Source organism: Balaenoptera ricei, chromosome 3 (assembly GCF_028023285.1).
Source record: "Balaenoptera ricei isolate mBalRic1 chromosome 3, mBalRic1.hap2, whole genome shotgun sequence".
Classification (NCBI taxonomy): Eukaryota; Metazoa; Chordata; class Mammalia; order Artiodactyla; family Balaenopteridae; genus Balaenoptera; species Balaenoptera ricei.
The window spans coordinates 176,690,175-176,715,521 of record NC_082641.1 but is presented as its reverse complement, the minus strand read 5'-3'; the positions used below and the strand labels follow the sequence as shown (position 1 = coordinate 176,715,521).

Below are 25,347 nucleotides of genomic sequence, written 5' to 3'. Positions count from 1 at the left end.
ACAGCACCAGCCCCGTGGTGTCCAAAGTGCACATGCTGAGGGTGGGACGGAGGGACCAGGTCAGAGAGGTTTGGGGCTGCAGGTGTGGTTACAGTACCAGAAGGCCGTGCCAGTTCTTGGAGACAACCTCCAGGGCTGGCTGAGGGCACCCCATCCCGGCTCCCTACCAGGCTAAGTCCATTCCATGGCCCCCAGCGTCTCCTCAAGTCAAGGGAAAGAAGGGTGGTCTTGGCTGTTCCTGGAGCGAGGGGGATGGAGATGGTTACGCCTTGGTCCCCCAGAGTGTACATCTGGGTGTTTCGCAGCCCTGGGCAGCTGTTAAGAGCGTGCAGAAGTCAGCCCTAGGTTCAAATTCTAGCCTGGCTAGAAGCCAGCTATAGGCAGGTCACTCAACCTGCCTGGACCCTAGTCCCCTGGCCTGTAGAATGAGCATGGTAACAGGGTCCCGAAAAGAGAACAGACCAAGTACGGGAGGAGCTACCTCAGCACGCTGCTTGGCATGCAGTAAGCGCTCAATAATAGCTTTTATTAATACCATGGGCTCAGAGGCAGGGAGGAGTGAGAAAGCAAGGGGAGGGCCTGGGAGGGGGGGTTGCAGGAGGGATCTGGGGGAGGTGGCAGGAGGGCCAGTGAGGGGTGGAGGTGGTGACAGAGGGAGGGGCGCGCTGACCTGAACTGGGGCCTGGGCTGGGGGCGGGAGGGAGCCTGTCTGCGCTCTTCCCCCCATGGAAGGAGCCTCGCATCCTGGACACAGCAGCCATTGTCGCTCTTCAGCCTCTGTCTCCGGAGCAGGCCGAGCAGGGCATATTGGTATGCAGCGTCCACCTCGTGGGCCCAGGAGAGCCCGCAGGGCCGGAGCCCGAGGAGGGGCTCAACACTTAGGGGGGCGGGCGGCGGGGGAGTGAGGATGGCCAGAGGACAGGGGACGGAGGGAAAGGGACACGGGGGTCCCCGAACCCGGGAGCGGACATGACACTCATGCTCGGCGGCAGGACAATAGCAGAGCCACCTACACGCTGGGGGCGGAGGGGCGGGCGTCCTCTTCCCACAGGCTTTAGAGTCGGGGGCCAGCCAGGCCGGTGAGTTACGGAGAGAGGACAGGGCGGGATAAAGGCACGAAGTGGGGCTCCGGCCTGGCCAGGAGGGAAGATGGGAGGGGTGTGAGGGGGGAGGGGTTGGACTTCTCCTGACGCCCTCCCCCCTCGGGCTGCGGGCTCGGGGGCAGGATCCTGAGCGCGGTCCAGGCCCAGCGGCGCCCCGTCGGATCGGCCCCGGGAGAGAGACCCCGCGGAGGGCCGGCCGAGGGCGCCGCACCGCTCAGACCAGCGCGTAGTCGAACTGCCCGCGCTCGAGCGCCTCCTTGTGGTCGGTCCAGGACGAGGCGGGCATGCGGCTGTAGGGGTCGAGCAGGATACGCACGCAGCGCACCATCAGCAGCACCAGCACCACGAGCAGGCACAGCACGAAGGCGAACACGGTGCGCTGCTCCGCGTCCAGGCCCGCGCCCACCGGGGGCCCCGTCGATGGCGGCAGCGGCTCGGGGGACAGCGTCCACGTCGCGCTCATGGCTCACATCGCCGCGCGCCCTGCGGAGGAGGGGGCCCGCCCGGGAAGCAGGGATGAAGCTGCGCCCTCCCGCGCCCCCGCGTCGTCCCCACCCGCCGCAGCCCCCCCTACCCTGCCGAGCCCCAGCCCCCGCCCGCGCCTTTGTCCCCGGGCTACGCCCATGGCTGGCCCGCGGGCACCCAACTCCCGGCGTGCGCGCAGGTGGGGACGCTAAGAGCAAGGAGAAGGAAACCCCGACCCGGCCGGCCCGCGCACAACAGGTGCGAACGCGCGGCCCGGGCTGCGTGGTGGGGGTCGAGACGCGGTTCCCCCACCCCGCTCCCTTTGTTCTTGCGTCCTGGGTACCCCCCCCTCCCCCACCGCCCCCGCTCCCGCCCCGCCGCGCCCCTCACCCTGGCCTCGACCGGGACCGGGACCAAGCGGCCGGCAGCCGCGCTCTCTTCCGGGACCCGCACCCGTTCCTGGTCTCTCGCCGGTGGCCGCGGCGGCAGCCCGGACTCTACCACCCCACCCGCCCCTGGAGCGGCGGAGACCGAGGCAGGCGAGCTCCGCGCCAGCCGGGCCGCCGCGGCTGTTCCCATGGCGACGGGGGCGGGGCCGCCGCGGGGGGCGGAGGCTGCGCAGGGAGCGGCGCTCGGGCCCGCGACCCCGCCCCGTCCTCTGGGAGAACCGGGCCCCGCCCAGAGGCGCCGGGGAGACCAGCGGCCCAAAAGAACCATAAGCACCGAGGGCCTCGCCCTCCCACCCCCACAGGCACCCCCCTCAAGCCACCCAGCCCGACTTAAGCTCCCACATTCTCCTCTGCAACCGACCCCTCAGACTCCCTGTTTGGGGGATCCCAGTGCCCCAAAACTCATACAGACGCTTAAGGTCCTCCAGCCTCGGGGACCCCAACCCTCAAGCGACCCCAGCCAGGTCACTGAAAACCTCCGTAGCTTTTCCAGTTTCCTTCCTCCCCCCCCTTCCCCCCGCCCGACAACATACTCAGGGTGGGCAGGGTCCCGTCCAGGTGAGTCCTCCCCCTCTTCTGTTAAGCGTTCCTTCAGTGACCATGACCGCTGCCCCATGACCACTGGGCTGCCCCCCCCCAGTCCCAGCTCCCCCCACCCCAGTGACAGACACCTTGGACTACCCAGGTTGCTCTCCTGCACTTTGGTGTTTTATTATTTCCAAATCTCTGCGTATGTACAGGATAATAATAAGGGCACTGTTTAAAAAAAAAAAAAAAAGGCTGAAACGGCCTGGCTGACGTGGCCAGTGGGCCCAGGCCGCACCACTGGGTCCTGGGAGGGTACCCCTGGGCTGGGGGCCTCTGGGCACTGCGTGGCCTGAGTGCCCGTGGCCCGAGCAGCCCCCACGGGGCAGAGGGGCGGTGCGGGCGCTGGCGGCGTGCACAGCAGCCCCTCCCTGCCCCGCCCCATCCCGCTAGCTCTGCAGCAGTCCTGGCACGGCGGGGGCACAGCTGACAGTCTTGTCCCCAGAGATCTAGTTGCTGCAAGTGGACAACAGTCTCCCGTGTGTCTGCAGTGATGATCCAGCCCCGAGGCCCCAGTCGTGGCTGCTGCGCTCAGAGGACCTGCTCTGTGCTGGAGGCGGAGATGTCCAAGAGCCGCCAGGCTGCATAGGGGTTGAGCTCGCCCTGGTCTCGGCAGAGAGCCCACACGCACAGCATTCGCAGTACCTTGTCCTGCAGAACCGGGGAAGGGTGAGGGCTGGACGCAGGGTGCGAGCCCGGCACCCACTCCAGGACGAGCGCAGGGCAGGGAGAGAGGCGCTGCCAGGTCAGGGAACTGGGAGGGACCAGGGAGTGATGCTGCGGGGTCGGCCTGGGTCTGGGGTCCAGAGCAGAGGCAGGGGCAGAGGCTGTAACTCAGGAATTGGTCAAACCAGAGAGATCAGCTACCCTCCGCCAGGCCCAGCTCAAGGTGCTGCCCTGCCACGCGGCATCCCGACTCTCAACTGGCCTCACTGCATGTTTCCACCCCATCCCCTCCCCCGCTCACTCACCGGGTCACCCTCGACCACCTCGCCTTTGGGATTCTTGATCACCATCACCAGCTGGGCCTGGAAGGTGATGATCAGCACAGGGCCCTGCTCCATCATCTTGCCCATGGCCAACTGCAGGGGCGGGGGGGGCGGGGCACGACAGGGCAGGCAGGTCTCAGAGAATGGTCCCCAGCCCCTTCACTGCTGCTGCCCCTCCAGGTGCAGACCCCTGCTTCAGCACCCCAGGGCTGCCACCTCCCACTGGCCCGTTTCCGGGCGGGCACTTCCCAGTTGTGAGGCAGAATGTGAACCCCTGAGGACCCACACAGGCTCCCCGGACTGAGGCTGTGCAGGCGTGTAATGGCCTCTCAGAGCCGGCTGTCTCGCACACAGGTGTGGGCGTGCCTTCAGCTCCCCACGGGGAGACCAGTGGGGGGCCTGAGTAGTCCTGACAAAGCCTCCCCAGTGAAGGTGCAGGGATAGCCCTGGCTTCAGGGGCCTCAGGGGACCCTGGGTCTGGGCAACAGCACCCCCTGGGCCACCACTTGCCTGAGAATTCCCGACAGCAAGACTGTGGAAACCTTCCACTGAAAGGGACCCTGGAGGTCATTTAGTCCAAGCACTGGAACTCCTCCAGGGAGAGGGACCTCAACCCTCCCAGCTGAGCGCAATTCAGAGAAGCACCCCTGCCCACCCTGGGGTCCACCTGGCCCCCTGGAAGAGGCACTCACGTCGATGTTGTCGATGTCCAGGATGCGGGAGTGGAACTGGAGGCCCAGCGCCTTGGCCTGCTGGATCGGGTGGGCCAACTGGCTGTAGGTCTGCAACAAGAAGCCAGACACACCCGTACGGCTGGCCACCTGTGCGTGCGAGCCACGCCAAGGCACTGCACCGCAGGGGAGCCGGGGGCTGCTGCAGTGTCTCGGGAAGCTCCCTGCGGGTGAGCTCACCATGGGGTTTCAGGCCTTCAGCTCTTGTACCTTCCAGAAACGGCTCCCGGCTCCTGGGTGTGCGGCGCCAGGAGTGGCAGATGCCAGGAGCACGGGTCCAAGCAGGGAGGCCGGTGCCACCCGTTGGCTGGCTCGAATCACACACTGCCCTCTCATTATAAAGACAGCACCGTATCAACGCTACTGAAAGCGGTATTAATCAGTGAGGCTGGTAATTCTCCTGGAACGCGATCTGGAATACACTCCCAGAGGTAAGTTGAGGCCTCTCTGGCTGATCCTGAACATTCCCATGTTCACCTCACTGTGAATCGTGGCCTGGAACCAAATGCTTTTTCTAGGATTCATCCTACCCAACGGCTGCTCTGGGGTGAACTGCCCGGGCCTACCGCCTTCTCACTGACCAGCCCCTGTGGGCGGGTCTCGGCCACTGGCAGCCTGTTCCTCTTACGGGGGCAGTGGTGCCCCAAACGACACCCTAACCCTCTTGTGCCTGCTCCCAGGCCCGGGACACAGCAGCCAGCAGCCTTGTATCTCAACAAGCAACCATGACGGAACACATTCCAACAGCATCCACTCTTTATGGAAGTAACTGATCCACCAAGTGAAAAAAAAAAAAAAAAAAAAAAAGTGCCAATCCGACTTCTTGTGTGGTTTCTTAAAGATGACATTTTCAAAACACCCCTGTGTGAGTGGCTGCAACTTCAGCTGCGTTTCCAGGGGCACCAGCGGCAGCTTGCTGGCAAAGATAACCAGCCACATCCTAATGGTCCCAAAGTAAAACAACAACAACAACAACAACAAAAAAACCCAAACCACTCATAAATGCCTGCTGCATTAGTCACCGTGCAGGGGAGTATTTAACAAGAAAACCTGACATCTTCTCCTCTGCTTTTTCCAAGTTGTTTGTGAGCTGGGTACAGAATAAAATCAGCCAAAAGAGACTCTGGATTGCTCAGTATCAAGAAGCTGGTGGGGGAGGGAGGGGGGGAACAAATGCCGTGAAGACACAGGTCAGGGAGTGAGCAGGGTGGGGTGAGGTGGCCTGGTGACGGGGCTGGGGAGGCTGCCAGGAAGGGGCAGTGCAGACGGCGTGCTCCCAAGGACGCCTGACCCGCCGCCGTGCAGCCCAGCGCGGCCTGTGGCCCGGGGCCCAGAGCCCCGACTCCAGGAAGCAGCCGGGCCTCGTCAGGACACGCGGCCCTTCCCCGGGTGGGCATCTATCAATGTCTGTTTGGACGTGTTCGAGGATCTTGCAATGAGAACAGCTAATGAATACATCCAGCGCCGCATGTGCTGGAGCGCTGCCCTTGTGTCCCCGAAGCATCCTCACGACCCCCATGAGATGAGCCCGATGATGTAACTCCGGCCCAGGGAAGGGAGGCTGTGGGGCCTCAAACCCCACTTGCCGGCCAGCACCCACGACCCCCGTGCACTGAGGGAACATCGAATGCACCCCCCGAGTTATTGCCGTCCCTTTCCACCCACCCCCTGACCCCTGGGCCCCCAGCCTGTAGCCACCCCTGCCCCTGACACCCCAGCCCTTCCCAGACTGAGCCACCCAAGCAGATCTCCTCTGAACTGTGATTTCTTCTTAGGCCTAAATAGCGGGGGAAAAGCAAGCAAGCACTTACAGCTTCATAGCACCAATCTTTGAGAATGTCGAGCTCTCCAGAAATCATGGCCTAAAAAGGGAAAGACAAAAAAAAAAAAAAGTGTGAGAATGAGAGTGGGCTTCGGAGGCAGGTAAACTCTGGAGAATGTTCTCCAGTTAGAACCTTTCCTCTGCAGACCCCCGGCCCCAGCCTCCGGGTCCTAGTCTGGGGAAGGGAGACCAGGCCAGGCTGCAGCAGTGGGAGCAGAGCCCCCGCAAGTGACAACGGGGCAGCCCAGGCTGGGTCCCAACAGCCTGCTGGAAGGAAAAGGAAGGTGGCAGCATTTGGGGCTCTCGCCCTGGCCGGGAAACCGACCCAAGGAGGCCAGGCAGGGCATTCTACCTCCCCTGGGGACGAAGAAGCCTTAGACAGCCAGGCCCACGCGGGACGGGGCAGAGGCGGAGTGCAGGGGAGGGTTCCCAGGGTGCAATGAGAGAAGCTTCCACAGGAACCCAGAGACAGGGCTGGACCTGGTGAGGGAGAGGGTGGCTTTTCAGGGCGGGTGGGGTGGTGAGATGCTGGTGGGAAACCACGGGGAATCTGGGGGCTGAGACAATCTCAGCCCAGAAGATTCTGCCCGTGCTTGGGCTGCTGCTTTGGGGAAATGCTACACTTTCACCTCCTCCCAACCCCGCCAAGTGTCGTGAGGGACCTGGGAACTCGGAGGAAGGAGAGGGGGCCAGGCGGAGGCGGTGCAGGAGGAAGGGACAGACATTCACACGGGGCTGGACGAGCTGCCTGCGGTCCCACTAAGGCCGTGCCAAAGGCCCCTGACTTGGCTGGGCTGCAGGATGCCTAGGCCCCAGCCCCAGCATGGGGGGCCTCGAGGAGGGCGACCTTGAGCAAGTCGCCTCCTCCTTGTTTATGTGCCGAAAGGAGAGGCGAGAAGACCAGAAGATGGGCTTCAGGGTTCCCAGAGAGGAAAGGCCCCTGGGCTGCTGTGCTGGTCCCACCTCCCTGCCCTGAGTCATGCACTGCCCCCATGCCCTTGAAGCAGCAGCCGGCTTCTCCCAACTCCTGAAAGGCCCCTGGCTCCTGGGAGACAAACACCTGGCCCCTGGCAGCTTCAAGGGAACAACTTCAGGAAGAGAGCTCGAGGGAAACAAGCCACGGGGCTCCAGGCTCCAGTGGGTGAGAAACTCAGTCCCTGGGGCAGACACATCCCGTGGGCGAGGCAAGAATGGTCAGGGCACCGGCCCAGGGACCAGCAGGGGCTGCAGGCGACCACAGCGGCCTGGCTTTCTCGAGCTGCTTGACTAACAAGGGCTGGGCGTGTGGGGTGGTCAGGCCTCTGTAAACACTGGAGCCACCTCTCCGCTCAGGAGCCCCCTCCACAGCCAAGCGGCCCTGGCAGAACTCTCCACGGGGCCGCAGCCCTGCCAGGCGCACACCCACCTCCAGGATGTTGGGGATGATGTCGTTCTCACACTGCTGCAGGAAGCGGTCCTTGTCGAAGGCGGGGTCCACCCGCAGGATCTCCGTGAGCACCTCCGACATCTCCGTCTTCGAGAACAGGCCCCCTGGGGCAGCCGAGCCAGGAGTGGGGTGAGGGCCCGGGACCCCCTCCCACCGCCGGCTCGGGCTGTAGGGGGATGGCCCCGGGGCAGCCCACTCACCCAGCAAGTCTGTGACCTTGTCTGTCAGCACGCGGGACGCCCGGATGAAAGCGTTGTCGCTTTCGTCATACTTCATCTTCATCTCGAAGAACCCTGCGGGGGGTGGCGGATGGGGTCAGGGGCCCCTTCCGGAGAGACACACCCACTCCATCGCAGCCCCCTCCGAGCCTGCTGGCCAGGGGCTGAGGGGAGCTGAGTGATCGCCGGGCGCCACCCCGGCTGGCTGCGGCTTTCGCTGCCGAGGGAACACAGGCCTCTGGACGTCCTCATTTGAGGAGGGCCAGGGCTCCGTCAGCGCCTGGGAAGCCATGTGCCCCAGACTGAGCAGAGAGCTCCGGGCCCTGAGCTGGCTCCTGGCCCGTGAGGGGGTGTGTCGAGGCCAAGTTCACATGGGGGGGTGGCTGGCGCGTGCACGTGGCTGCCTCACGACGACACTGGCTCCAGCCAAGATGGTGGCCCAGCCCTGCCGGCGGCAGCCCGCCGCCCGAGAGGTACTGGGCGCTTCCCCTCAGGCCGCCTGAGGCCTGCGCTCCGCTGCGCACTCGCTGGGCAGCCCTGCGGGAGTGACTGGTCCTCTCTGACCCCGGCCTCCTCCTCTGTCTTGTGCCCGGCCCTCGGGGAGCACTCGGTGAGTGTCCGTCACCGGCCTGCCGTCTGGCAATTCTCTGAGATGCGAACACTCACGATTAAACACCACGTTGTTGTCCCTGAAGTCCTTCCACTGCTGATACCACTTGGAGTCCTTGTGCAGCACGACCCCCAGGGCCTCCCTGGGGAAGATCGGGGAAGCCAGTGAGCGCGGCCCGGGAGCCGCTCCGCTCACGGGGAGAGGGGCCAGCAGGACGGTGTGATGACCCCGGCCTCTTGCCTTCTCTTGCCCCCTTCCTGCCACCCTACCCTTCCCCTCCCAGTTCTCTCAGGGTGCCTGGGAACCTCGAGCAGAAAGAAACCCCACAAACTGACTTGGGTAGGAACCCTCTGTGGGTCCTGGGAAACGGACAGCAGTGCAGGTGCTGCAAAGGGAGGTGGTGAGAGGTGGGCCCCTTGGCCGGTCTGGTACCTACTCATTGGCCTCAAACACTTTCTCTTCCTTGAATTTCTCTCCCGAGAACTCTTTCCTTTTCCTGAGCCGCTCGGGCCGCCGGTAGGGCCCAGTCTGCCCCAGGACGCTCTCGTCGATCTCCTTCTTGACGGACTCCACGCCCTGCAGAGCACAGCCGGCTATGTGGGAGCTGGGGCTCCCCAACATCCCAGACCAGCAGCTGTGGACCCACCCCAGGGCCATGCCTCCCAGGTCTCAAGGTCATGTGACTCTCGCAGGTGCAGGGCAAAGACACGCCCAAGCCTCGGGCGGGGGCGGGGGGAGGCAGAGGCAAGAGGCAGAGGGGAGACCCCAGCTCTGACTTCTGCCCCCACCTGCCCCCCGCCAAGAGCTGCTCCCAGACGACCCTCACATTCTGAGGCCGATTCCGCACTCTCCCTGGAAACATTCCTTCACATGGACCAGAAACCGGACGGGTGTCCTGAGAGCTGCCTCTGCCCCACCACCTCCATCCGAGCTGCCCAGCCTGTGGATCCACCTCCGCAAACCTCTGGAACCCATTTCCCTCCTGGCTCCACCACCCAAGACACTCTCCGGCCTCCTCTGAGCTGCTGCCGGAATCCTCGCTGGGAGACTGGGCTTTCAGGATGAACCTAAACTCCCCCGCACGGCCTCCAGGACCCTCTGGTGTCCCTGCAGCCACTCTGGCCACACCTAGCTGCGCGGGGTGCCCCGAGCCGGGGATGCCCGCTCCCCTGGCCTGGCGCCCTCCCCAAGCGTTCCTCTGTCACGTGTTACTTGGAACTGCCTGCCCCTTCCCTGTCCCCATTCCTGTCCCGGGATCCTTTGAGAGCAAGAACTCGAACCTTCTCTCCTGAGGTCCCATGGCCAGCAGAGGGCCCAGCGTGTGCTAAGTGGTATTTACGGACTGAATTCAGGACCTCAAGTGACCCAGAGCCCGACAGTCTCTGGGTTCTGGACGTGAGCTAAGGGTGTCAGCAGCTGACATCGGGTTGGAGGCTCTTGGTATGTTAACGTGTAGCTCCCTAGGGGCTGTGACTTGCCCGAGGCTGCTCAGCCAGGAGGGGCTGAGGCCTGGTGTGCCCTGCAGCCCTCAGTGAGGCCTCTCTGGGGCTGAGCCCAGAGCGCCCGCGGGCACGAGCCCCGGCCCAGCTCACCTGGGAGAGGGCTTTGAAGGCAGCGGTCCTGCCAAGCTTCTCCCCACCTTTGGACACAGACTCGGCCGACTGCTTGGCGGTCTTGGCTGCTTCTTCCACACCCTCCTTGATTTTCCGGCCAAGGTCACTTTTACTGACTTCGTCAAGACTCTACTGAGACAGAGAAGAGGGAGGTGTTGGCGTGGCACCCGGTGGGGGCCTGCAGGAGCTCCCCCCGAGCTAACAGCAGACCCAGCCTCCAGAGGGCGGGAGCAGGCGTCCTGAGCCCACCTGGCTCATGGAGCCGAGACTGGGGCGCACATGCCCCAGGAGGCTGCCTACGATGTCTGGGGCGCTGGACCCTAGGGCTCCGGCCTGGAACAGGCAGGAAGGACAGCACAGGCGCAGCAGCCCCGGGGTCAGGACGAAGGGGAGGGAGGTGTGTCCAGCGCTGGGCTGGCCTCCAAGCAAAGCCCTGCCCCTCTCTCCAGCCCAGGAGAACAGCAAAGCAAAACAGAAGCAACAAAAAGAAAGTCTCCCAGGCCCTCCAGGAGTCTCACTCCCACCTCCACCCTCCCGGGGGCGGGGCGTGCAGTGCCCCAGCTTCCTTCTAGCCTAAGGCAGGAAGGAAAACATCCTCATTTCACCCTCCTCCTATTCTTGCTCGTAGTACAGCGGCTTCTAACTTAAGCGGTGAATCGCAGGCCGAAGCCTCCCGCCTGCTCATCCCCGGCTGCCAGCTCCTCCTGCGGCTCCCAGCACTGCCCCCCCCGCCCCAACTCCTCCACCGGAGGTGAGGAGCAGATGGGCTCCGGAGATCCTAAGGGGCCTTGGGGGTCCCGAGGCCATTACCTCTTTCACGGTGCCGGTGATCTCCCCCAGCTTCTTCCTGATCACCTCGCCCGTCCGCATGGTTTCTGATTCGATGGTTCTCTAGGGTAAAGGATGTTGTATCTTTGTGTGGCGACACACAGTCCAAAGAAGCGTTTCCTCAGCAGTCCCTTCCTCCCCAGACACACCCCGCTCTCCCACCCCCTCAGCCTGTCCACCCGGCCCCTCCCGTCCCCCCAGGGTCCCTGGCTGTCCCTGGCTGAAGGCTGGGGCAGGGACCCTCCTGCGCACAGAGCCCCAGGCCCCGCATCTGTCTCTGGGCGGCAGGGGGTGATCTTGCCCATATGCTCATCAGTGATATAGTGGGGGCGGGGCGGGGCATTCTCAGCGTTCTCCTGCCCCGCTCTGCCCCCTCCCCATCACCCGGCCCCAAGCTCGGCCTGCGCTGCCCCGAGACGACGACCCCTCGGCTCACTCCTCTTCCTGAATGAAAAGGGCGGGCCATCTCCCGCAGGGTCGAATCCCTCACAGGTAGTTACATCCAAGTGAGTGCCTTGGGGAGACTCAGGGGGAACAGGCGTCGCCCATGGCCTGGGAGGGGCGCCAACAGAACAAAACCTCCAAGGGGCCTGGGACAAATGCCCGCAACCCCAGGCTCAGCTGCCCATGGGTGCCACCAGGCAGAGCCCTCACAGGCAGACAAGTAAAGGGCGCCAAGCCCATCTGCTGGCAGGCGCCTGGCAGCTGCTCGGTGAGAGATGGTGGCAGTGATTAATATAATAATTACACCAGCCCCACAACCCACTTTCTACCCATTTCAGTCAGAGGCCCTCAGGACCAGCGCATCTTAAACCTAGTGCCCGAGGGACCCGTGGAGATGCAGATTCTGATGCAGCAGGTCAAGAGGGCTCTGAAACCCCATCAGTGCTGCTGGGCCGTGTGTAGAGGAGGCTGCAGTCTCGCGGCTGAACTGGAAGGCTGGGGGCCCGCTCCTGTCCCCTCACCCCCCGGCCGCCCCAGCACTGCACTGCGAGGGAATTCCTGGCTCTGAGAGCAAGTGTGACTGCCCAGGGACACTCAAAGCAAAGGGGACTCACGTATTTCCTTCTGGCTTCCTGGAGCGCATCTGACTCTTCCAGCTTCCTGGCCTCGTCTCGGAACTTTTTTATACTTTCTTTCATTTCCTTGTTTTTGGCTAACTCTTGTTTGACATTATCTAGCAAGCCGGAGAGAAAGCCTTTCCTGTTTCCAGAGGAATAGGATTTGGACTAGAAAGAATGTAAAAGAAACGAAGAATTTTTTCATTTTCTCCTTTCTGTTGATACAGGTTTAACGATGAATACAAGCCGCACGGCATGGCCAAAAATAAATAAATAAATACAAATTTAAAAATAAATAAAAACAATATTTGGGAGTTCCCTGGCGGTCCAATGGTTAGGACTCTGCGCTTTCACTGCCGAGGGCCCGGGGTTCAATCCCTGGTTGGGGCACTAGGATCCTGCAAGCTGCTCGGTGCGACCAAAAACAACAACGAAAACAAAACAAAGCAAAACAAAAACCAAAAAAACCCCACAATGAATAGTTATCTCTTTTAGAAGAGTATAACAGACAAAGTAAAAAGCCACCAGGCGGTAAACTGTGGCACAAGATATTATTCAACAAGAAAAAGAAATGAGTTATCAAGCCATGAAAACATACAGAGGAGTCACATGACATGTTATGTCAATTACATCGCAGTTCAAAAAAGAAACAAGACAAGATGTGGAGGAACCTTAAGGGCATATCACTAAAGGAGAGAGGCCAATCTGCAAAGGCTACAGGCTGTAGGATTCCAACTCTAAGATCCTGGAAAAGGTGAAACTATGAAGACAAGGAAAAGGCAAAGCTATGCAGACCAGAAAAAGGCCGGTGGTTGCCAGGGGCTGGAGGAGGGGAGGGAGGGTGGGCAGAGCACAGAGGATTTTTACCGCAATGAAACTACTCTGTAACCATACTGTTAACGGTAGATACATTATACATGTGTTCAAACCCATAAAATGTACAACACAGAGAGTGAACCCAATGTCAACCACAGACCAAAGTCAACAATAATGTGTCAATACTGGCTCATCAGTTTTAACAAATGTACCGCCCTAACTGCAAGATGTACAACCCGAGGAAAACTGCATGCCCGGTGGGAGGAGAGGGAGACAGGAGGTTGATGGGCACGCCCTGTACTTTCCACTCAATATCCCTGTAAAACTAAAACTGCTCAAAAAAATAAAGTCTATTAAAAAACAAAAGAAAATGCCAGGCCCCTTCTCTCACTGGGGTGAGGGAAACAGGCGCAGCTTGGAATCCTCATGGGGACTCACACACGCCCACCCAAGGAAAAGGCCAACACCCAACGGGACCCTCGTCCCAGGACTAGAGTTGAAAGGACTCTGTGGCCCCTTATCCCAAAAGAGCCGGCACAGGCCCTACTCCAGGGGCTTCTGGGCCCAGGGTAACTTCTTCCTTTAGAGCCGCTCTCAAGTCCCCAGCTGGGCTTTACATGTCACCCAAGGGCCTGGGGACTGGCACAAACCGCCCTCTCTTGGCCCACAGGATCACAGTCACCGAGAGCCCGAGCTCAGGGTCCCCCCTCCAATCCCCACAGGAAAACCCAACCGAACACACCCAGAGGCCAGAAGACAGCGTGAGGCCCCGCTCCAGGCACTGCCCTACCCGAGATGCAGGCTTCGGGGTCAGACACAGCCGGCTTTAGATGCCTGCTTCGCCCCCAGTGTAACTAAGTGCAGGCTCGGGAAAGAGAAAGCGTAAAGAATGACTGTGAGCCAGTCAAGTCACAGGGAAATGGCCGCACATGCTCAGCTGCTCCCACCACTCTTGCCGGTGTGCGGGGTCCACTGCGGCGGCTGGGGGTTCACCCTGCCAGTTTCAGGGGCGACTGCCTCCCCGGTCCCCGTCCGGCCCCAGGGAGAGCAGCAGCAAGTCTGGGTGCTGCCCCACAGGTGCGGTGGCCCGGCCTGGCACTGGCAGGCCGCTGTCTGGTCCAGATGTGCCCCGACCAGCCTTTCTCCAGGGGAAGTCCAAGTTCTAAGACTGTCAGGGACCGCGCCAGCTCGCGGCAGCCCCACCGCTCACTCCAGGGCTGCAAACTGGGGGTGAGGGCGGGGCTGGACAACTAAGGGGAAGCGCCAAAGGGCATGTCCCAAGCCCACAAGAGCCCCAGGACAGGATCTGGGAGATAAAGCATGCTGAGGCCAGAGGGCTGAGATGAGACTCAGAAGGGAAGGGAGGGTGTGGGCTGCCTGAGCATGTGGATTTGGAGCGTGTGAGATTTGGGGTTTTCTTCCCCATGGTGGTGAGGCACCAACAGAAACGTGGTTGAAGGGGAATGACAGGGAGGGCAAAAAAGCTCTAGAAAATGCTCTCTGTGAGGAACAACATAAAGAGTAAGGGAGATATGGCCTGGGGACACCCAGCTCCAGGAGATGGATGGGTGACTCTGCTCAAGTGCCCAGAGGGGCTGTCACCCCGCAGAGGGCACAGCCTTGCTTAGTGAAGGACCCACACGTGGGCACCGCCGGGAGGTGGATTTCAGCTCAGTCAGAGGAATGCCCTTCTAGCCATCAGCGCTGAGACACGCTACTTTGTGTGAGGCAGGCGCCCTACCCCTAACAGTGTCGAGCACTTCCCGGGATACCAAGAGGACCAGGCCCACTGGGCTCTGTAACTCCGGAAGACCTTGGATGTGGAATGCCTGCCAATCAGACACCCCCAGCAGTGTGGACAGCATCCTGCAGCCCTCTCTCCTGTCAGCTAGATCTGATTTTCACACCTCCCCCTCCTGCCGGCTTGCTTGTATCCTGAGTCACTCACCAGGGTCAGCTCTCCATTCGGCCGGGGCAGCTGAAAGGTACCATGGGGTAGTGGCACTAGGTTGTGGCCGGAGAGAAAATGGACTCTACCTCCAAGGCATCTCTAATTGAGGGAGAAAAGAGAAAGATCCATTTAGACTAGAGGGTGACGAGGAAGTAGGCCACGCTAAAAGAGCAGGCGTCGTCTGAGACTCATTTGACGATTCTTATCACATGTCTGCTGCATGCTAGATGCTTGACCATCTTCCCAAATTCTGAGAAGCCAGTGGAATCTGGTGGAAAAAGAAAACTCTGGATTTGCACCTCCGGGGCCCATATCTACCCTCCTGCCTCTGAACGTGGGGGAAACCGATGGGTCCTAGGAAATGCCAACCTATGGTGGAAGAAGGCTAAATGTGCCAGTCTGGCTGAACACCTTAGTCTGAAAATGGGCAGGCTAAGACTCGATGCTGGTGGCAAGCAGTCTTCTCTCACCAGCCCACCCTACTTCTGCCAGCCTTGGAAGACCAGAGGCCTGGGCTTCAAGGGGTAAACACTGCTAACTTGTCCCAGGCACAACCCTGGAATAAAGCTACCATGTCCTGGTCCAGGGTTGAGATGTGAGCAGAGCAACGTAGGGGAGCCACCTGGGCAAAGATGCTGCTAGCCTCACGTGCAGCACCTCTTTGGTAGGCATTTCTTCTCCTACCAAATGGTGAACTTAAAGCTCCAGGAGGGAAGCTCCATGCAGGTCCTGTTCAACGCTACACCTTAGCACCCAGCACGGAGCTAGGTACACTGATGTCAATGACCTGACAGAACCACTCTTCCATTTCCACATCCCCTGGGCCCTTCCTCTCCCCATTCCATGCTTCCTGTCTCCAGTCACTCTAAGCAACACCCCAAACTTACACAGATGCCACACTCTCCTATAGCTACTCAAGAGTAACTCTTGGGAGTTTAAGTAACTTGTTTTACTCCTCTGAATGCCTACACCCATTAATCCTGGAGCCACTGACTTCAGCAACAGCCTGAAATAGAAGTGGATGGCTGTCTCACTGGGGAGAAAAATCCCCCAGCAGGACCAAACCTGAGGGTGGTTCTCCTTGGGACTTGTGCCCAAATCCAAACACGTATACATTCAACCTGTAAAACCTGTCTCAAAAGACAAGCAAGCCCAGAAAAAAAGCTCAGTCCTGAGTCAAAAACACCTTCTTTCTCCTGACACTCAGATTCCTGGGAGACATTTTCCTTCCTCCAGAGTCTGGCTCTGGAGTCAGACTGACCTGAGCTTTGGACCAGGTCAGCCACCCCACTAAACTCTTGAGACTGTGCGCAGCTTGCTTAACACTTCTGAGTTCCCAGCTTCCTACCCTGTGAAATAGCGACAAACAGCTGCAACGTGAGTACTATTTTCTAAAGCCGCTTTACACGCCTTGACCCCCAGAGCATCTATGAGCCCAGGCTCTTAGCCAGGGCGACAACTACCTCCCACACTTTCAGAGGATTAAGAGAGGCGATGCAGGAAATGCTCCCGGCAGGGGGACGTGGCATATAAAGGTGAGCTGTGACTGTCACGGTATTTTGCCTTTTCCTCGCTACTTTTTCTCCACTGAGCACCACGGACACCATTCACTCCTCGGTACACATGGGGTCAGCCAGGAAGTGAGGGGCGATCCGCTCCCGGCCCGGCACGCCCGGCCCCCGCCCTCAGGCCTCGCTTCGGGACCCACGTTCCGAGGGCTCGCTCCGGGGCCCCCGCTCCGGCCTCGGCTGACCCAGCGACCAAACTCCGAGCCTCTCGCCGAGCTCAGGGAAGGGCCGAAGGGGTCAAAGGCCTGGGGAGAACGAGGCCCTGGAGGTCACGGGTCCGGAGCTCCCTAAGCCCGCCCCCCAGGCCCCGCACTCTGCTCACCCGCAGGCAGCGGCACCAGCCTCCCCGCAGCGCCGCCGCCGCCGCCATGCTGGAAGATCCCGTGTGACCTTCTCGCGGCGTTATCCGATGGCGTCATCCACCGCGTCGGCCTAGTGCGGCCTGGGCCTGGGAAAAGCGAGGCCTGCGGGTGGGGTTTGTGGGAGGGAAAGGCCTATCACTGGACAGGGCTCCCAAGGAGGGCGGGGCCGTGGAGGGAAATCCACAACGGGGGCGTGGCCTAATAGTGGGCGGAGATTCCTAGAGAGGTAGGCCTCTGATAGGGCAGAATTTAGGAAGAGCGGGGCCTGTGACTGGATGTGACCTGGGGGGCGGGTACTCCTGTGAGGCAGAGACGTATGGTTGGATAAAACAGCGAGGGGGCGGAGCCTGAGGGTGTGGATTCTGTCGCGAGCCGTGATTCTCCTACTGGCAACTCGGGGTTCGCGTGGCCGGAAGAACGGGTAAACAGAGCGACCCACATCGACGCACCAGCCTGATAGCCACTGACTCTGGCTCTCGCTGACAATGATGGAAAGTGACCAACAGACGGGCAAGTGAGTTGCTTCACGAGCAAGAGCGAATGAGCCCACTTTTGTACAGCACTTCGGGAAGGCGCCTGTGGGTTTTGGTCCAGAAAAGGAACGGGAAGCTGAGACCTGGCTGGGGGTGGACTACTCCTCCCTCCATCGATTCGGTGTGAATTGACACACCTGGCCCTGAAGAAGCTCAAGCCTCTGTCATGTCAGCACCCAGATACTATTTTCCATTTGGAGAATGCCGCCACCAAGTGGCGGTACCTTGACATGGCCATGCAATCTGAGGCTGGGGAGGGGTGGTGGGCTGGTACCGTGGGGAGAGTTAATGTATGTTGCCTTTGCCCTATTGAAACCTTTTGCATTACTAAACTGTGATAAGGTCTATGGGACTTGAAAGGGAGGCAACATACATTCCCTGGCTTCAGGATTGAACAGATCTGCGTTTTCTGTAACTCAGGACCTCCACCTCGAGGTGACAGAAGGGATGAGGGCTTCCACTCGGCTTTGTTTGAAATGTCTTTACTGGAAGAGGAGCAAACTAGCTAAGAGGTTGGGATATACAGGTTTGTTGTTGAGAAGAAGGTCTGGGCTTCGTAGTTGTAGTTGAAACCATGGAGTTGGACAAGGGCACCCAGGGGGAGTATATCAGAGGGGCACATCAAAGCCCCATAGTCAAATGGAGGAAGAAGAGCCCTTAAAGGAGACTGGGAAGGACTGGTCAACAGGTCAGAAGAGGACCTAGAGGGCCTTGGAGAAGGCAGGTAGAGTAAACAGTGCTAAATGTTGCAGAGAACTCAAGCAAGGCAGGCCAGGCCAGAACTCTATCTATCATCCTTTGCATTTTGTAATATGGAGGAGGTCCCTGGGGAGACAGGCTAGAGGGTTTTGGTTGAATGATGGCTGTGGAAGCCAGGTTTCAGTGGGCTGAGATTTTTTCTTTTTTTTTTTTTTTTTTACAGAGGTGTGCTGGAGCCAGCCTGTACTGCCTGGCAAGAGCCGACTATCAAATTTTCAGGAATTTTGGAGCCAGTTGTTAAACACAGCCATTATTTAAAAATTGATTGTATAAACTTACGATCAACTGGATTATATTAAAATAAAGGTAATAAATATTCAAAACTCAGCACTTTTTTTTTTTTTAAATTTTATTTATTTATTTATTTATTTATGGCTGTGTTGGGTCTTCGTTTCTGTGCGAGGGCTTTCTCTAGTTGCGGCAAGTGGGGACCACTCTTCATCGCGGTGCACGGGCCTCTCACTATCACGGCCTCTCTTGTTGCGGAGCACAGGCTCCAGATGCGCAGACTCAGTAATTGTGGCTCACGGGCCTAGTTGCTCCGCGGCATGTGGGATCTTCCCAGACCAGGGCTCGAACCCGTGTCCCCTGCATTGGCAGGCAGATTCTCAACCACTGCGCCACCAGGGAAGCCCAAGCACTTCTTAATTATGTTACTATCTATGCTACTGAGGTTATTTGCATATATCACATCTGTAGGCTGGAAATACCATATTATATGCGGTGCATCTCTTATGCATTTTGTCTTTAATGACACCACATTAATAGCCTGAAACTGGCCGTGGTGGGAGTGTTTACACCATAGGAATTGACAAACACTACAGATCGGTAGCTTTCTGGTTTGTTTGGAGGGCCAGTTATTAAATGTTTAACCACCACTCAGAGAGGGAGAACAGAGATGCCTCCAAGGAATCTTTGCCGTGCTTAGAAGGTGAAATGATGACAGCTGGAGGGACATATGGGGTAGAGTGAGGGTGGTTTGTGTGTATTCCCACCTTTTTATTTTGAAAATTTTCAAAGCTACAAAAAAGTTGCGAGAATAGTATAATGAACACTCACATACCCTTCACCTAGATTCATTTTGCTACACTTGCTTTAGCATTCTTTCTCTATGTATATGCAAACAAACATATATATGCAAACAAATATATATGTGTTGTCAAAGGTTATGTGCCCAAGATTGTGTGCCCAAGGAACAGTGAGGCAAACAAACTGAAACATTGGACTTTGGAGCAGAGAAAGGTTAATTAGTTGAAGAGGCACCAACCTGGAAGATGGGAGACCTAGACTCATCTCAAATCCATCTTGCTGGCTGGCTGGAGGCACAAGGTTTTTGTTTTTACTGAAGTATAGTTAATTTACAGTATTGTGTTACTTTCAGATGTACAGCTAAGTGATTCAATTATATACATATATGTATATGTGTAATTATTAAAAAAATTTTTTTTCCATTATAGTTTGTTACAAGACATTGGAAATAGTTCCCTGTGCTATACAGTAGGTCCTTGCTGTTTATCTATTTTATATATAGTGGTGTGTATCTGTTAATCCCATACTCCCAATTTATCCCTCCCCCCTTCCCCTTTGGTAAACATAAATTTGTTTTCTATGTGTGTGAGTCTGTTTCTGTTTTGTAAATAAGTTCATTTGTACTGTTTTTTAGATTCCACATATAAGTGACATCATATGGTATTTGCCTTTCTCTTTCTGACTTACTTCACTTAGTAAGCTTTTCTCTAGGCCCTTGCATGTTGCTGCAAATGGCATTATTTCATTCTTTTTTATGACTGAGTAATATTCCATTACTTATTATATATACCACATCTTCTTTATCCATTCCTCTGTTGATGGGCACTTAGGTTGCCTCCATGTCTTGGCTATTGTAAATAGTGCTGCTCTGAACAATGGGGTGCATGTATCTTTTCAAATTAGAGCTTTTGTCTTTTCTGGATATATGCCCAGGAGTGGGATTGCCGGATCATATGGCAACTCTATTTTTAGTTTTTTAAGGAACCTCTATACTGTTCTCCATAGTGGCTGCACCAATTTACATTCCCACCAAAGTGTAGGAGGGTTCCCTTTTCTCCACACCCTCTCCAGCATTTGTTATTTGTAGACTTTCTAATGATGGCCATTCTGACCAGTGTGAGGTGGTACCTCATTGTAGTTTTGATTTGCATTTCTCTAATAATTAGCGATGTTGAGCATCTTTTCACGTGCCTGTTGGCCATCTGTTTGTCTTCTTTGGAGAAATGTCTGTTTAGGTCTTCTTAAAGGCAAAAAAAGGTAAAAGGGAAGGGGTCCTTGTGATTTCAGCTCCCTGATAAGACCTCAGTTGCAGACTTACCAGCTTCATCTTGTGACTTGGTGTGTCATTGGTGATTGTGATTGATCTACATGTTCCTGCAAAGCATACTAGTAAATCATGGTCTGTTGTTGAAGCCACCAGTGGGTGTGGTGTTTTGTTATAGCTGCCCTAGCTGACTAAGACAGTCTGTTCTCCCAGATCCGTAGACTAACCCCGGGCTGCCTGGAAACCTTCCCAATGCCGTCCAGTGAGTGTGTGTTACAGTGGGCTGGGCACAGTCAAGAGCAAGGCCAGGGGTAGGACATGGACCAAGGCAATGGGGAACCACCCTCCAGAGGAGCATCCAGAAAGCCCGTTCTTGGCAGTGTGTGCATGGTGTCCCCGGAAAGGGCAAGATTTTGGGCCAAGATGATCACAGAAAGACTCTTTGTATTATTCATCTACTGCTCTGTAACGAATTACCCAAAATGTAACGGCTTAACAGAGAGTAGGATGGTGGTTGCCAGGGATTGGGGGTAGATACACAAGATGCGTGAACTCTAGAGCTCTCTCTAGTACAGCCAGCTTGGTGCCTACAGTTAATAGTCTTGTACTGTGCACTTAAAACATTTCGTAAGAGGGTGGATCTCAGTAAGGCAGAGAAAGAGAAATATCATATGATATCACTTATATGCGGAATCTAAAAAAAAGTGATACAAATGAACTTATTTACAAAACAGAAACAGACTCACAGACTTAGAGAACGAACTTATGGTTACCAGGGGGGAAAGGTCGGGGGCAGGGATAGATAGCAAGTTTGGGATTGACACACAAAAAAGTTGTAAATCACTATATTGTACACCTGTAACTTATATGATATTGTACATCAAGTATACATCAATAAAAAAGAAATTGAAAAAAAAAGAGGGTAGATCTCATCCTCCCCACGCCCCGCAAAACAAACAAATAAAACAAACAAAACAAACAAAAAACCACACACAAAACACAAAACAAAGGGATACATAGAAAACTTTGGAAATGATGGACATGTTCGTCACCTTGATTGTGGTGACGGGGTCTGTGTGCAGATGCCCCAACTCATCAAATTGTATACACTGAATATGTGCAGGTTGTGTATATCAGTGGTACCTCAGTAAAGCTGTGTGTCCTCACATGGTGGAAGGGGCAAGGGATCTCTCTGGGGCCTCTTTTATAAAGGTACTGGGGCACTTTGATAAGAAGCATCCAGAAGTTTGCCCCCCTAGGCCCAACTGGGGGAAGGTTCTGCTCCAAGGTCACTCACGTGGCTGTTGGCAGGATTCAGTCCCTTGCTGGCTGATGGATGAAGGGCCTCCGTTTCCCACCGACTGTTGCCTGGCGACCCTCTTCAGTTTCTGCTTCCATTATGGCAGTCGGCTCCCATCCGAGGGTGCAAGAGAGGGCCAGCAAGACAGTCTTTTGTAACCAAATCTTGGCTGTGACATCCCACCACATTTGTCATATTCTGTTAGTTAAAAGGGACTCACTAGGTCCTGCCCACACTCAAGGGGACAGGATCAGACCAGAGCGTGAATATAGAAGGTAGGGGTCCTGGAGGCTACTTTAGAGGCTGCCCCCCACCTACACTCTTCGTAAGTGTTAGAGCAATTTGATTCTATGGCCTGGGGAGGCCAAGACTGAGGGCTAACTCAAACGTTATTTGTAACAGTTGTACCAAACAGAACCTGGGGCAGAAAAAGGACATTAGGGGAAATCTGAGAAAATCTGAATAAAGTATGGACTTCAGTTCATTATAATGTATCGGTATCAGTTCCTTAATTGTAACAAATGTCTCCTACCAGTCTAAGATATTGCTAATAGGGGAAATGGTGTCTGTGTCATTATTTTTTATGAATAGATGCATAATTTTAATGTATTTGCCTTACTAGTCTCAATATAGGCATTAACGTAAAAAACAATAATTAGGGACCATTCTTCGTTTTTTGTTGGGTTTTTTTTCGTAACATAAAACTTTATTTTTTAGAGTTTTAGGCTCATAGCAAAATTGGGCAGAAAGTCCAGGGAGTTCCCATATAATCCCTGCCCCACCAGCCGCCCCACACAGCCTCCCCGCCACTGTCAACATTGGCACCAGAGCGGTGCCTTTGTAACAATCAATGAACCTGCACTGACACATCATCACCACCCAGAGTCCATGGTTTACACTAGGGTTCACTCTTGGTGTTGAACATTCTATGGGTTTGGACAAATGAACACTGACATGTATCCACCATCACAGTATCAGACAATAATTTCATTGTCCTAAAAATCCTCTGTGCTCTGCCTATTCATCCCTCCCTGCCCCATAACCCCTGGAAACCACTGATCTTTTTACTGTCTCCATAGGTTTGCCTTTTCCAGAATATCATAGAGTTGGAATCATACATCACGTAGCCTTTCCTGATGGGCTTCTTTCACTTAGTCACGTGCGTTTAAGTTTCCTCCATGTTTTCATGGCTGGATAGGTCATTTCTTTTGAGTGCTGTCCAGATATACCACAGTTTATTTAGCCACTTACCTGCTGAAGGACATCTTGGTTGCTTCCTTAGTTGGTAATTATGAATAAAGCTGCTGTAAACATCCACGTGCAGGTTTTTGTGTGCTGGTAAGTTTTAACCTCGTTTGGAAAAATACCAACAGGGGCAACTGCTGGATCAATTACTTCTTTTTTATACACTCAATAGGATGATATTCAGTTCTCACTGCAATTAACGTCTCTGTCAATTTCTTCTATTCCTAACATTTTTTTCCATTTTATTATTGTATTTTATGAAGCCTCTAGGTTTAATAATGCCACAGCTCCAATTTTACGGCAACGGTAATCATTATATAATCAGCTTCTTAATATTTTCGACCTAATTGATATTTTTTCGGAAATTAATATTACCGATCAAATAATCCTTAGAACAATAATAGCTACGATTTGTAGAGCTCTTACTGGGCTAGGCAGCGTGCCAAGTGCTTCACACACTGGTTTAGGGAGGCCCTCTGTGGCTGGAAGGAGCCTGAGTGGGGGGGTACGGTCATCTAACCCTGCAGCTGGGCCTCATGGGCAGAAGTGAACTGTCCCTCCAGCCTCAGATTGGGATGCAGGCACTTCGTTATTAAGAGAAATCTGTTGTCTCCAGCCTAACGCTCTTCCTGCTCCCCTTCTCCCAACGACCCCCTCACCAGCTGTTATCGGCTGAGTGGTGTCCCTGCAAAGTCATGTATTGAAGTCCTAACCCCAGGACCTCAGGATGTGTGTTTGGAGGGAGGGCCTTTAAGGTGGTAATTACGGTAAAATGAGGTCACTGGGGTGGGACCTAAGCCAATATGACTGGTGTCCGTATAAGAAGAGGAGATTAGGACTCAGACACACACAGAGGGACGACCATGTAAAGACAGAGGGAGAAGACAGCTGTCTGCAAGGCTAGCAGAGACGCCTCAGGAGAAACCAACCCTACAGACACCTTGACTGTGGACTTGCAGCTTCCAAAACGGCGAGAAAATAAATTTCTGTTGTGTAAGCTGCGCAGACTGTGGTCCTCTGTTAGGGCAGCCCATGCAAAGTCAGACAACAGATCCTCTACCTCTCCCCTCAGGCTCAGAGCCCCTGCGCACACCCAGCTTCTGCTGCCCACAGGCCTCCGCCATCTGTCTGCCTTCTGTCTGGCCTCCTTCCCACTTCTGCTCCCCCCCCTCTACCCGGCTGACTCTCTCCTCCTTCTCCTGTTCTCCTTCCCCAGGAATAATAATAGCTGCTGGCACTGGCTGTGTGCCTTCCCTGTTCCAGACGGCGCGCTAAGCCCCAGGAAGCGGTGTCTTATTTAGCGCCAGCCCACGAGCCTTCAAGGCGGATGCTATCATTAGCATACAGACCGTACAGACCGTACAGACCGGCCCCCAAAGCTCGCAGAGGGAAAGGAAGCTGCCCACACTGACCACGTCAACAAAGAGACTCTTGCTGGCCCGGTTAGGGCAGAGCCTCGGACCCAGGTCACAGCATAGACCCCTGGCCCGTCGGCTGTGCCCAGACCGGGTGATGTGAAAGCAAGGGCTGTCGGTAAGACAGGCTTTGAATCCTCCTTAATATCTGTGAAGCTGGTGGCATCATTCCCTTTCCTGGCAAGGAAGCAAAGGCCTCCAGAAGTTAAGCCACTCAAGTGCGAGGATGGGGAAATCGAAGGCGTTTGAAAGGAGCCATAAAGGGCAGCTAGACCAGAAGGCTTGCTGTGGGGACAGCAACAGCAGGGGATCAGGACAGATTGGGGAAATGTCAGAGGGAGCAAAAGAGCTTGGCTGGAGAGACTAGGCAGGGAAAAGATCACGAGGGTCGCCTAAGCCAGGAACGCTGGAGAGTTTTAAGTGGGGCGTGGCGGGGTGTCGTGTGAGCCATATGGTCAGTTCTGTTTTGTGGAAGGATCCCGCTCTGGCTCCAGTGAGGCCACTGTGGTCGCTAGGAGATCACAGTGTCCCAAACGAGGGGACATGGCAGATGTGCCTGCTGAACAGCCAGGAGTCAGGGCGCTCAGGACTCAGGGACAAGGAAACCTTTTATGATGCAGGTCGGTGGCATCCCTGGCTGTCAACCTCCAGGCGAGGCTGTGGTGCAGGGCAGTGCCCTTGGCCATCGCGGGTGGGTGATCGGGAGGGGCTTCTAGCATCTCCCGTGGTCCTTGAGGACACTCTCTCTCTGGAACCTCATCTCTCTTCTCACAATTATTTGTGCTTATTAGAGTCTGTGGAGGGTGTGGGTGGAATAGTTAGGCAGCAGATGCAGGGCTTCTAAGGCAATCAGGCCTTTCAGAGAACCAGGCCTGACCTCTTAGCAGGGCTGACCTACCTATTAGTTGCCTAGGGCCCACGATACTTTGGGGGCCCTTGCAAATGTTTCACTTTTTTTTTTTAAATAAGAAGGAAAATATATATAATCTAGCTGGAATTATAGTCATCTTTATGCCAACTTAGTTGTAAAATATAATTTTAAATTTTTTTGTGAAGGATGGGACCCATGAAGGCAAAAGTGCCTGGGACCCATGAAAGTCACAGTGGGGCATGATTTTAGCATACTTCTTTGGCCTTATCATGCTAAGGTCTGTCTCTTCAGTCTTGGGTGCCATTATCAACTCCTTTGTTACCATGACCCAGGA

General features: G+C 56.0%; 2 protein-coding genes across 3 annotated transcripts; both read right to left on the bottom strand.

Annotated features, from left to right (window-relative positions):
• Positions 1-466: 466 nt before the first annotated feature.
• On the bottom strand, positions 467-2,150 carry CTXN1 (cortexin 1). Its single transcript, XM_059919847.1, has 2 exons — positions 1,959-2,150; positions 467-1,586 (listed from the first exon to the last, which is right to left on the bottom strand). Exon 2 carries the CDS (start codon positions 1,564-1,566, stop codon positions 1,318-1,320), a length of 249 nt encoding a protein of 82 aa, XP_059775830.1. The 5' UTR covers positions 1,567-1,586; positions 1,959-2,150; the 3' UTR covers positions 467-1,317.
• A 553-nt stretch (positions 2,151-2,703) lies between these two features.
• On the bottom strand, positions 2,704-16,674 carry TIMM44 (translocase of inner mitochondrial membrane 44). Of its 2 annotated transcripts, XM_059918565.1 has the most exons (13): positions 16,558-16,669; positions 14,665-14,766; positions 11,898-12,068; positions 10,822-10,902; positions 9,991-10,140; positions 8,835-8,974; positions 8,455-8,540; positions 7,771-7,863; positions 7,550-7,674; positions 6,134-6,184; positions 4,284-4,373; positions 3,574-3,684; positions 2,704-3,253 (listed from the first exon to the last, which is right to left on the bottom strand). In XM_059918565.1, exons 1-13 carry the CDS (start codon positions 16,603-16,605, stop codon positions 3,134-3,136), a joined length of 1,368 nt encoding a protein of 455 aa, XP_059774548.1. In that variant the 5' UTR covers positions 16,606-16,669; the 3' UTR covers positions 2,704-3,133. The 2 variants fall into 2 exon arrangements, with proteins under 2 accessions (XP_059774548.1, XP_059774550.1); XM_059918567.1 differs by lacking the exons at positions 2,704-3,253; positions 3,574-3,684; positions 4,284-4,373 and adding an exon at positions 4,521-4,817 and having other exon boundaries at positions 16,558-16,674.
• Positions 16,675-25,347: the final 8,673 nt, after the last annotated feature.